We start from the raw sequence: 13,047 nt of genomic DNA, 5'->3' as shown, positions 1-13,047 counted from the left end.
GGTCAGGCAGAATCTCTGAAGAATTTGAATAGGCGATATTTCGAGTCTCTGACGAAGGGCTCCGATCCGAAACGTCACCTATCCATGTTCTCCAGAGATGCTACCTGACCCGCTGAGTTACTCCAGCACTTGGGTGTGTTTTTCTTCTGTAAATCAGCATCTACAGTCTCTTTTGTCCCCACAAGGTTGAACCCTGGAACTAACTTTCCCTTTAACCTCCTCTGTTCCAAAGAAAACAACCCCAGCCTATTCAGGCTTCCCCATAACTCAAATGTTTAGTTCCTTTGCAAATCTCCTCAGCAACTATTCCAATCCAATCACTCCTTTCTTGTAATGTGTATGTTGTTTGCTACTTATTTTGGGACTAACATGATCTGGCTCCAACGGCCAGGGCTGTCTTTTTTGGCTCTGGTCCACCTTCATGGTTCACCATCTGGTTCACCAGATGATGGTTTCTACCTTAGCCTCTTTTTATCCAATGAGTTCCAGACCCCGATTATCCATCGAGTGAAAAATATTTACCTCAGCCCTTCTCTAATCCTTTTGCCAATTACATTATATCTGCAGCCCCCATTGTTTCCAGCCCTTCTGCAGAAGGGGTAGTTCTCTTCCACCCCAGCTGAAACACTGGCTGTACTTTTGTTTTGACTCCTTGTAGTCACACTCCATCATGTTTTGCCTTGGAGTCAAGGACACCCATACTCCTTCTGCTTTGAAACTCAGTTCCTTGCATCCATGTGTCGACCAAGGTTGAAGTCTGAAGCAGAGTGGTCTTGGCAAAAAAACGCCTTTGGTGTAGTTGTGCTGGGGTAGCAGCACAGCTGGTGCAAGAGCACAAATCCCCTGGAACGCGGCTGAGATGTTGCTCTGCAATGTTATAGTGTCTATGTACAGTTTATTTGATTATGGAATGGAGTCACTGCCAATACCTGACTGTGTTACACACACGCATGTCTTCAAAGGAAAGTGATATCCAGATTTTGCTAATCTCCCTCTTTCTAACCAGCCCAGAGGCACTGAAGCCAATTATAACATCGATCTGTGGAAAATTTACAACGTTGGCCAATTGGCCCATTTTGTTGGTATTTAGTTTTAGTTCAGTGTAGTTTAAGGGCGGCACGGTGGTGCAGTGGTAGAGTTGCTGCCTTACTGTGGTAGCAGCGCCGGAGATCCGGGTTCAATCCTGACTACGGGGGGCTGTCTTGTCTGTACGGAGTTTGTACGTTCTCCCCGTGACCGCATGGGTTTTCTCCGAGATCTTCGGTTTCCTCCCACACTCCAAACACGTACAGACATGTAGGTTAATCAGCTTGGTATAAGTGTAAATTGTTCCTAGTGTGTGTAGGGTAGTGTTAATGTGTGGGGATCGCTAGTCGGTGTGGACTCGGTGGGCCAAAGGGTCTGTTTCCACACTGTATCGCTAAACTAAACTAAACTAATCTAAAGATAAGCACGGAAACTGAGGACTGGTTCTTTCTATTTGCTTTATCAAAGTTCCTCAAAATTTTAAACACCAAATTTAACTTTTCCTGCCTTCTCCCCATATCCCTTGACTCCGCTATCATTAAGAACTCTATCTAACTCTCTCTTGATAGCATCCAGGGAATTGGCCTCCACTGCCTCCTGAGGCAGAGAGTTCCACAGCTTCACAACTCTCCGAGTGAAAAAGTTTTTCCTCATCTCCATTCTAAATGGCCTACTCCTTATTCTTAAAGTGTGGCCCCTGGTTCAGGACTCCCCCAACATCGGGAACTTGTTTCCTGCCTCTAGCATGTCCAATATGTTTCAATAGGATTCCCTCTCACCCTTCTAAATTCCAGAGTATACAAGCCCAGTCGCTCCAGTCTTCTAACATACGACAGTCCCGCCATTCCGGGAATTAACCTCGTGAACCTATGCTGCACTCCCTCAATAGCAAGAATGTCCTTCGTCAAATTTGGAGACCAAAACTGCACAGAATACTCCAGGTGCGGTCTCACTAGGGCCCTGTACAACTGCAGAAGGACCTATTTGCTCCTATACTCAATTCCTCTTGTTATGAAGGCCAACATGCCATTAGCTTTCTTCACTGCCTGCTGTACCTGCATGCTTACTTTCAATGACTGATGCATGTGTAATCTTGTTTAGTTAAAAGTGCCCAAATTAGTATTTTGTCAGGTGTTGCAGCAACCAGCTCCAGTTCAAAAAGGTATGATTATCTATTTGGGAAGAGGCAGCGGGAAAGAGATTAGAAAGATTAGAAAACATCTGAAGCTGAGTAATGATAAATTCCTTCTATTATACAAAGAGGCCAATTTACTCTCAAATATTTTTCTCCCAAACCGGCGTTCAAAGTGAGGGTCTGTATCCAGTTCAGATACCACACCTTCAACATTGTTTATTCCCAGAAATATTCCTCAGTTCTCAGTTTAGATATGAGTTGAGGCAATAAGCAACGTTACTGACAATTGTGGCATTGTGAGATTCAGCCCAGGTGTACACTAAAACAGGGATGACAAAAGACAGCTGTTTGAATCACACAGAAGCTATTACAAACACATCCCATGTCTGATGAACGAGCTTCCATGCATTCATAAGTGGTAGTTGTCTTGTGATTTAGTCTACCTATCCAAACACATGATCCATCAGATTAAAATGGGGCAGAGTAACAAAATCTTCTGCCACTTTTGTGTTGACTTCTCGCACTTTGTTTCTGACTGCATAGCCACATTCTAACTGAATGTGGAAGTTACAGGGAACTACCAGTCCCATTAAGTTAAATATATTGAATTTTCATGACAATCTCCACACATAAGTTGTTGTGTCTGGCAAAGGAGGAGCCATCTTTGCCCACTGGGCCAATTGAATTGAATTGAATTGAATGATACAGCATGGAACCAGGTCCCATCGACCAGATTGATCCCTGGGATGGCAGGACTTTCATATGAAGAAAGACTGCATAGACTAGACTTATACCCGCTGGAATTTAGAAGACTGAGGGGGGATCTTATTGAAACATATAAACTTCTTAAGAGGTTGGAGAGGCTAGATGCGGGAAGATTGTTCCCGATGTTGGGGAAGTCCAGAACCAGGGGTCACAGCTTAAGGATAAGGGGGAAGTCTTTTAGGACCGAGATGAGAAAACATTTCTTCACACAGAGAGTGGTGAGTCTGTGGAATTCTCTGCCACAGAAGGTAGTTGAGGCCAGTTCATTGGCTATATTTGGGAGGGAGTTATATGTGGCCCTTGTGGCTAAAGGGATCAGGGGGTATGGAGAGAAGGCAGGTACAGGTTACTGAGCTGGATGATCAGCCATGATCATATTGAATGGCGGTGCGGGCTCGAAGGGCCAAATGGCCTACTCCTGCACCTATTTTCTATGTTTCTATGGCCCACATCGGTGATCAATAGTCCTCACCCACTATCGATCACCCGTTCACACTAGTTCCATGTCATCCCAATTTCTCATCCACTTCCTACACACTAGGGTCAATTTTACAGAGTTCAATCAATCTATAAACCCGCACGTCTTTAGGATGTGGGAGTAAAACAGAGTACCCAGAGAAAACCCACGCAGTCACAGGGAGAACGTGCAAACTCCACACAGGCAGCACCTGAGCTCAGGATCGAGCTCGGGTCTCTGACAAATTTCTAGGTTGTCTGAGGGAGAAAAAAACGAAGGCATGGTGGTATTGTCACAGTGAGAGGCGGGAGGGTGTGATAGATCCATATTGCAGGGAGAACCTCCTTGCAATACAGACAGCACCCGAGGGCAGGATCAAAACAGGGTCTCTGGAGTTGAGAGACAGCAGCCCTACCAGCGGCGCCAACGTGCAGCGCAATTGTTTCCATTCCCCTGCTCCTAATAGCACTGGACGTTGTGTCTTTTCAGGTATTTCCTTTAGTAAGTTGCTATTGGATCTGCACCCGCCATGCCTTCAGGCAGCACATTCCACATTGTCACTCACTGCACAACTATTTTTGCTCATTTCCCCTTGGGTTCACTACGTTTTTACTATTAAACCGAAGATGCCAACATCGTTTAGTGGGAATGAAGAAGAACATATCTCAATCAATACCAGGCACACCTAAAAATGAGATGCCAATCTGGAGAACCTGCACCACAGGACGTGTTCAACTGCAGAGGGTGTATGAACGAATATTCCCAAAGTTAGTTTGTTGGACCTTGCCTGCAAGTTGATTGCTGTGCTCGCCTGAAAGGAAACCTCCATTGGCTGTGTAGAGGGTTAGAAATTCCTGAGGAAATGAAAGCCTCACGTTTCCAGACTTTGCAAACTCCCCGTGAGGCTGCAGTCCGTGTGTCAAGGCTTTGGCAATCCCACTGACATCTTCAAGGAGATCCTTGATCTCCAGTCACCACTGCACAGCTGGGGAAATGGACGCAACTGGTTATGGAAAAGTTCAGGGTAGATTTCAGGGAAAGATTAAGAGTTATTAATGTTTAGAACAGTGCCTCAGGGAAAATTCACTTCAGTGTCTCACTAAAATGCTGTGCGGCGTTTCAGTTGCCTAAAGCAAGTTGACCTTTGAATCTTTGTAATATTTGTGAAGTGCAGGACATCGAATGATTATAGAACATTCATTTGTTCTATATATCTCTACTTCACCGTCTATATACCTCGTTTCCCTTTCCCCTGACTCTAGTCTGAAGAAGGGTCTCGACCCGAAACGTCACCCTTTCCTTCTCTCCAGAGATGCTGCCTGTCAGCATTTTGTGTCTATCTTCGGTTTAAACCAGCATATACAGTTCCTTCTTACACATCAAATGGTGCATCCACAAGAGGCCAGTGGTTGAAATGATATCCTTCTGGTTTGATATGCCCCTTGTTTGTTACAAAATTTGTATTATGTTCACATTTGAAGATGCCAAACCATTAACTTTTTTTCTCTGATTTTATTCTAAGCACCTCCCCACTAAGTGATGATTGAGCTCATTATTGCCTTTTCTTAAAATTGAGGCCTGGGGGCTGATTGAAGTTATTATGAAAATAAAATGACTCACACTTGTAACCCCAGCAGCTATCCTGATGTTACTTGTACCTTTCACGTTAATTTTTGCTGATCATCTAATCCTTCAATCTTTAACATATTTGTTTTGTGTCTGTCTTTTATTCTTCAATTCTCTTTATACTCTTTTCCCTCATGTTTCTTAACCACTGCGGCCCCCGCCACTGCTGCCTCTCTCTCTCTCTCTCTCTCTCTGTCTCACTCGCTCTGGGAATGTGAGAGTACAGACGAGTAAACAATAAAAGTAGTGGTGCTGGTTTATAAGGCCACTGAAAGCAAACCAAACACCACTGTCTACCTCCCTCAGTGCGACTAAGAACCATTTGTCAAGCCTGCTTCGCTGCCGTGGCACCAGAAGCAAATCAAACTCTGGCTCATTTTAGAGGAATAGAATTGCAAAGCATTAAAGTGCGTTATAATGTTCACAGTTCAAAAAAGCATGAGGAGAAAAGATTGAAAGGGTATGTAGACATTTTTACGTGGGCAATGCACTACATACGATGAATTGCAGAATCATTATGACGCAGAAGGAAGCAATTTGCCCATCGAGTTTGTTGTAAGTTTTTGTAAAATGATTCCATTTTAGGCCTATGTTTCAAGGTTTCAAGGTCAGTCTATTGTCACATGTACCAATTAAGGTATAGTGAAATTCGAATTACCTATGTTTCCCTCAAGTGTCCATCCAATTCTCTTTTGAAAACCTGTTTTTTCCATCACTTTCAACTATCAGATGTTTGCCCTCTTTAAATAATGGATTTTTTCACATTGCCCCCTCTGTTCCATGCAGAGGCTTGTGTTTCCGCGTCCTTTGAACTATCCACTAATAGTTTATCTACCTATCCTATTTAAAAACACCTTTGTAACTGTGCATTTGTATAGCGTCTCTGCATTTAAGTCTGTTCAACCATTAAATATGTTCATGGACCAAGTCCCCTTCAGGTCACCGAACTTTAGTTTAGTTTAGAGATACAGTGCGGAAACAGGCTCTTCGGCCCATCGAGTCCGCCAGTGATCCCTTCACATTAACACTACCCTACACACACTAAGGACAATTGACATTTATACCAAGCCAATTAACCTACAAACCTGAGGTATCACAAAATGCTGGAGTAACTCAGCGGGTCAGGCAGCATCTCAGGAGAGAAGGAATGGGTGACGATTTGGGTCGAGACCCTTCTGAAGAAAGGTCTTGGCCCGAAACATCACCCATTGCTGAGATGCTGCCTGACCCGCTGAGTTACTCCAGCATTTTGTGATACCTTCAATTTGTACCAGCATCTGCAGTTATTTTCCTACACAATCTACATACCTGTATGTCTCTGGAGTGTGGGAGGAAACCGAAGATCTCGGAGAAAACCCACGCAGGTCACGGGAAGAACGTACAAACTCTGTACAGACAGCACCCGTATTCTTTCAGATCTTTATCAACATACTCTTTTAATACCACCTGTGGTCTAGCCTCCATACCCCACGTTCCTTGATTGATGCTCTCCCACTGGTAGAGACATCACAACATGCATCTTGTCGTTCTGTGTTAGGATCTCATGTTTCAAACACATCGCCATCATTCTTCTAAACTCCAAAGAATACAGATCTAACTTTCAGTCATCTGTTGCAGGAAGTCCTCTCATCTCAGGGATTAAACTTGTGAATCTCTTTTGGACTGCCTACAATGCACTTTTCTTAATTAAGAGGAAGAAAATTGCATGGTTTCCCGTGTGCTCCCTACCGACTTGTAATCGATATGTCAATCAGTCAAACATCATGTTGTGCCTTCAATAGCCTACCCTGAACTTCCCTTTTCATTTTGCTCCGATTTACTAAATTTAAATGTTTTCCCATAATCAAGGTTTAACTAACCAACTTGTACTTCTCTAACTTCAAGTAACACTTGCTTTCCCTCAGTAGACAGAAAATGCTGGAGTAACTCAGCGGGTCAGGTAGCATCCCGGGAGAGAAGGAAAGGGTGACGTTTTGGGTCGAGAACAAAGAGTTGCTTTCCCTTTCTCTCCGTCCCTCCCCAGCTTAATTCTCCGACTAGTTTCACTGTCCTCCTGATTCATTTTACTGTTTGTGTACCTCGTGGTCATCTTCCCCTCAGCCGACAATGAACCATTGTCCATTTCCTTGAACAATGTCTGCTTTGATCTGTCGTTTTCACACCTTACCCTTCCATATCTCCACTTTCCCCTCTCCCCTGACTCTCAGTCTGAAGAAGGATCTCAACCCGAAACTTCACCCATTCCTTGTCACCAGAGATTCTGCCTGTCCCGCTGAGTTACTCCAACATTTTGTGTCCAACTTGTATTTGGCCCCTGAAGTGGACCGTGCTGTCCCATTTGCCATATTCCACTACACTGGCACCTCGCCCTGTATTGAAGATAGTGGCTGGCCCTCTGCAAACCCCACATTCACTCTCAAAATAATTGCATTCCACCTACCACAGGAAACGTCACTTTAAGCATTATCAGAATTTCTAGAATCTCCAATTCCGCAGTTTCCTCCATGTTCATTATCTCTAATATCTTTGCAATGACTGAGGTTTTAAGAGCATCCTCTTCCTTACTAACAACTCAGCTAAGGGTATGAAATACAAAGTACGTTAGCCTTTTGACTCAATACATAAATAGTCTTCAAGGCGTGCTCTTCCTACACAGGTACATAATTGCAATTATTTTTGGGTTCCCATTTGTGTTTCCACTCTCACATTATTTATCTGTTTGTCTTATTTTCCTTGTCACGTTCCCTTTCGGCTTAATAAATCCAGTGTAGTTCTCACTTGTATTATTCAGTGGTGAATATTTACTTGAGTGGGTACAGTTATAATAGATCATTATTTGTCATAATATACAGATAACCCATGCATATCTAATCTGACGTTGTTGAACTGTCACAAAGTGAAAAAATAACACAGCAAATACATGGGAAATGTGCAGGTTTTTCAGTATTATACATAGACCAACATTCAGTTCATTAAGTCACTTTTATTCTGAAGCCCGTTGAGCTCAAGAGAGAGCTGGATAGAGCTCTTAAGGATAGCGGAGTCAGGGGGGTATGGGGAGAAGGCAGGAACGGGGTACTGATTGAGAATGATCAGCCATGATCACATTGAATGGCGGTGCTGGCACGAAGGGCCGAATGGCCTCCTCTTGCACCTATTGTCTATAGAATATAGAACAGTACAGCACAAGGACAGGCCCTTCGGCCCACAATGTCTGTGTCAAATGTGATGCCAAGCCCATCACTTACCTACCTGCACATAACCTGTATCTCTCCATTCCCTGCATAGCTAGATGTCTTTCTAAAATTTGTTCAAATGCCACTATCTGCTTCATCCACCACCTCTGGCAGCGCGTTCCAGGGACTAAATACCTTCTATGTAAAAAAAAGAACAGGCCATTCAACCCACGTGTCCAGTTTGCCATTATACTAATCTCAATTCCCAGCATTTAGTCCTTCTGTGCTTTGGCAGGTTGAGTGCTTACTAAATCTTTCCCAAATGTTACAGCATACGCCTCTGCCACCCAGTTCCAAGTTCTTACTGCAAACCATTTAAATGCTTTTTTTTATTGTATTGCGTGTGGGTTCATAGGTGTGTGGGTGCGTGGAGGCACAGAGGTATGTACATCACAGTCTCTCCACTGAATCATGCTACTATTGTAACTATGAAGGAACACTGGAAGATCCTCCTGGCTTAATTTCTGGAAACTGACTGCATTTAACGTTTGCCCTGACATTTCTGCAGCACTTTACCACATTGATGGCATATTCCATAGTTTATTGCAGGTAGTGACTTGTTGAAGTCGTGCGCGTCCTATTAAGTGAATGACAGATCAAATTAACATATTTTATTGGTAATGATCAGGGGAGAAGTGTTGACCGTAAAATTGGGCAAATGTTCTTCTCCTCAAACTATGTTGTAGGTTATTTTGGACTTATCTAGAAATTAAGATGGTATTTAGGGTCTCAAGTGATAAGTCGCTTGACTGCATGTATTGCACTAGTAATGTTGCAATTATACAACTTCATAGACTGTGTGTGTGTCAGAGACTTTTAAACTAAGATTACACCTTAAAATACAAAGCCAAGTTGACGATTATATTATCTCAAAGTGATATTATTGCACATCTATTCATTGGTTGGAGTAAAATGAATTTTAAGAGGATAACATGTGGCTGAATTTGATTCTTTCTAAGCTAGGCAAAGGTGCTTTGAATAATGGAGATCTTCTGATCCACATTAGCTCAGTTGAAAACTATTTTTGCAGTTGAAAATTATTTTTCAACGAAGTATGATTCATTCAGATGAATTTTACAGCTGTTTTGGTTGTATTCACACTTCTCAGAATAATTGGCCATTCTAAACTGGGGTAGCAAAAGGTAACACCAGTGATTTGCATGTCAATAGACAATAGGCAATAGGTGCAGGAGTAGGCCATTCGGCCCTTCGAGCCAGCACCACCATTCAATGTGATCATGGCTGATCATTCTCAATCAGTACCCCGTTCCTGCCTTCTCCCCATACTCCCTGACTCCGCTATCCTTAAGAGCTCTATCTAGCTCTCTCTTGAATGCATTCAGAGAATTAGCCTCCACTGCCTTCTGAGGCAGAGAATCCCACAGATTTACAACTCTGTGACTGAAAAAGTTCTTCCTCATCTCAGTTCTAAATTGCGTACCCCTTATTCTTAAACTGTGGCCCCTTGTTCTGGATGTTTCCAAATCAAGATGGGGTATGAAACCTGCAGGCAACACAACTTGTTCGTCTTGGCGCAGTTCATGGCTTTGGAGCGGCCCCACGTGAGGAATGGCAGTGTATGTTGTAGATGCAGCATCACTGGTGGCACAGTGGCTGCATTGTGTAGAGAAATCAGTGAATGTTTCGGATGGTGTGTGGGCTATCACTGAGCAGGTAGTCTGAGCCAAGGACAATGAGATCTACAATTTTAGGTGCCCTCTGAATAAACCACCCTCCCCCCCCCTCCTCCCTGGTCTCCTACAGCCCCCCCTTCACTCCCCTGTGCCCCCACCTAGACTCACACTTATTTCTCCACTCCAACTCCCCCCCCACGCTACTTTCCTCACTCTGCCTTCACAATCTGTAACTCTTCAAACCTCTCACACCATCTCTTATTCCTCAGCCTTTGTTCCAGCCATCTATCTATCAAAATAACCCTCACCAGTGTCAATCTATTCCTTGTCATGCATTGACTAGCCTCTCCCCTTTTTCAGCTGTCTTCCCCTCCCCTACAATCAGTCCGAAGAAGAGTCAGCCATCCATGTTCTTCAGAGATGCTGCCTGACCCGCAGAGTTACTCCAGCACTCTGTGTCTTCCAGCCTGAGGAAAGATGTCGAGTCTCCGGAGAGTTGTAGGAGTTACACCCATACAAGTAATCTAGACACTAAATTTATCAACGAAATTGGCAAATTTGGGTGAAAAGGACAGAGATAGAGTGCTGGAGTAACTCAGCAGGTCAGGCAGCATCTCTGGAGAAAATGGATTGTTGTATTGTATTGTATTGTATTCTTTTATTGTCATTCGATACCGAGATACCGAACAAAATTACATTTTCCAGCAGTCACAGAACACAAAAAAAAAGAACACAAGACACACGACCCCAACACAAACATCCATCACAGTGACTCCAAACACCCCCTCACTGTGATGGAGGCCAAAAACTTCCCCTCTCTACCCCCAAACCCACGGACACACAGCTCGACCCCTACCGAGGCGACCGACCCGCACAGCCCCCGCAAGGGGATGGAAGTCCCCGCGACCGAGCCGCACCGAGCGCTGAAACGTCCCGCGGCTGTACCGGGCGATGGAAAGCCCCGCGGCTGAGCCACACCGGTGATGTTAAGTCCCATGGCCGAGTCGCACCGGGCGCTGTTAAGTCCCACGGCCAAGCCGCACCGGGCGCTGTTAAGTCCCACGGCTGAGCCGTGCCGGGCGATGTTAAGTCCCGCGGCCGAGCCGCCCCGGGCGATGGAAGGCCCCGCGGCCGAGCCTCACCCCGACCTAAAAAAAGAAAGGTTTCCCCCACCCCACCCCCCCCCCCCCCACATACACAGCCAAAAACAAAACCAAAAAAAACACCCCAAGACCAACACACAAACAAAAAGGAAAAAAGACAACAGACTGCCAGCGAGCCCGCAGCCGTTAGGCGCCATTCCCACTCCCCGGTGAAGTTTCAGGTTGGGACCATTCTCCTGACCGTCACCAATCTATGTCCTCCAGAGATGCCGCCTGACTTGTTGAGTTACTCCAGCATTTTGTGTGGGTTTTTAAAAAAAATCGATAACTGTAGTTCCTTGTTGTGAATTTGGGTAGAACGGTTAAAGTTTACAACTAGATGTTGGCACAGTGGTAGAGTTGCTGCCTTACAGCGCCAGGTACCCGGGTTCAATCCTGACTGAAGGTGCTGTCTGTATAGAGTTTGTATGTTCTCCCTGTGATCGTGTGGGCTTTCTCCGGGTTCTCCTGTTTCCTCCCACGCTCTACAGATGTACAGATTTTTTGTAGGTTAATTGGCTTTGGTAAAAGTGTAAATTGTCCCAAGTGATTAGGATAGTGCCCAACGCGCTGGTCGGCGCGGACTCGACGGGCCGAAGGGCCTGCTTTCCGTGTTGTATCTCTGAACTCCTGTTGATGCAAAGCAGAAAGTGGATCAAATGCTATGCTGAATGGCATCAATTCAGAAGCAAGTGGCATTTGTGAAAGAAATATTTCCTCATTAGAACCTCTGTGTTCTCTCCGTAAAACCAGGTGAATCTGGAGCTGACCTCTCTCCTACAGGATGGAGAAGACAAGAAGTCAAAGAGTAAACGCGGTGTCCTGCCCAAACACGCCACAAACATCATGCGCTCCTGGCTCTTCCAGCATCTTGTGGTGAGTCAGCAAAGTAGCAGCTGAGCAAGGCGGCCAACGTCGGATATTACTCGTGAAAACTGATCAATGTCAGTGTGATTCTGAAGAAACGTCCCGACACGATGCTGCCCGCCCCGCTGAGTTCCTCCAGCATTTTATGTTTTGCTCACGATTCCAGCACCAGCACTTTCTTGTGTCTTAAATCGATTCTATTATATTTGCAATCTCTAGTTAGAATCATAAAGTCATAGAGTAAATGCAACAGGGAAGTAGGCTCTCTGGCCCACAATGTCCATGCCAACATTTTTGCCCATTTACACATCCAGTTTGTCCACATTAGATCCATATTCTCTTCCACACCTTGCCAACTTGTACATGCCACTTAAGCATAGTAATTGTATCTGAGTCCAGTATCAGCAAGTTCCAAGTACTGACCACTTTCATCCGTTCATAATTCATGGGAGCAGAAGTAGGCCATTCAGCCCATTGAGTCTATTCTGCCATTCAATCATGGCTGATCTACCTTTCCCTCTCAACCCCATTCTCCCGCCTTCTCTCCATAACCCTTGACACCCGTACCAATCAAGAAAAGTGTCAATCTCCACCTTAAAAATACCCAATGACTTGGCCTCCACAGCCGTCTGTGGGAATTAATTCCACTGGTTCACCACCCCATCAGTGTGTAAAAAAAACTTTACCTTCAAAGTCTTTTCAAAGACCCTTCTTTACACCTTAAACCTATGTCTTCTTGTTTATCTACTACCATGGGAATTAAATTCTGACTATCTTATCTAAGTCTCTAATGATGCTATACACCTATCATGCCACCCATCACTCCGAGTAACTGAAGCCCAGTCTTTCCAATCCCTTCCCATAATTAAAGTCCCCCAATTCAGGCAATTTCCTGGTGAATCTCCTCTCCTCTAAGGGCCAAACACAGACAGGTGGGACGAGTGTAGATGGGACATGGACAAGTTGGGCTGAAGGGCCCACTTCTGACTGTATGACTATCACTGCCTCAGGGGAAACAATGTTAATTAGATGTTAATTTGATTTAATTGAGTAGATTTAAATTATTTGATTATTTCCAGTCCTTTTAAAATATTGTACTGTTTTAAATGTTTTAATTTTATTTTTTAAATATTTTATTCTTTTAATCCTGATATTCATA

At 44.3% G+C, this 13,047-nt stretch overlaps 1 protein-coding gene across 5 annotated transcripts in view; it reads left to right on the top strand.

The window, feature by feature from the left end:
• Positions 1-13,047, top strand: part of pknox2 (pbx/knotted 1 homeobox 2) — a 411,407-nt gene that overhangs the window by 365,976 nt on the left and 32,384 nt on the right. For 4 of the 5 annotated variants that reach the window (XM_078427015.1, XM_078427017.1, XM_078427016.1 and 1 more), the window contains exon 10: positions 11,775-11,897. The exons of the other annotated variant lie outside the window; for it this stretch is intronic. In XM_078427015.1, coding sequence (XP_078283141.1) covers positions 11,775-11,897 — 123 coding nt within the window. The remainder of the gene's footprint in view (positions 1-11,774; positions 11,898-13,047) is intronic. 5 annotated transcript variants of the gene reach the window in all.

The sequence above is a fragment of the Rhinoraja longicauda genome, chromosome 32 (genome assembly GCF_053455715.1).
Source record: "Rhinoraja longicauda isolate Sanriku21f chromosome 32, sRhiLon1.1, whole genome shotgun sequence".
Lineage (NCBI taxonomy): Eukaryota > Metazoa > Chordata > Chondrichthyes > Rajiformes > Arhynchobatidae > Rhinoraja > Rhinoraja longicauda.
This window is presented reverse-complemented; position numbering and strand designations above follow the sequence as displayed.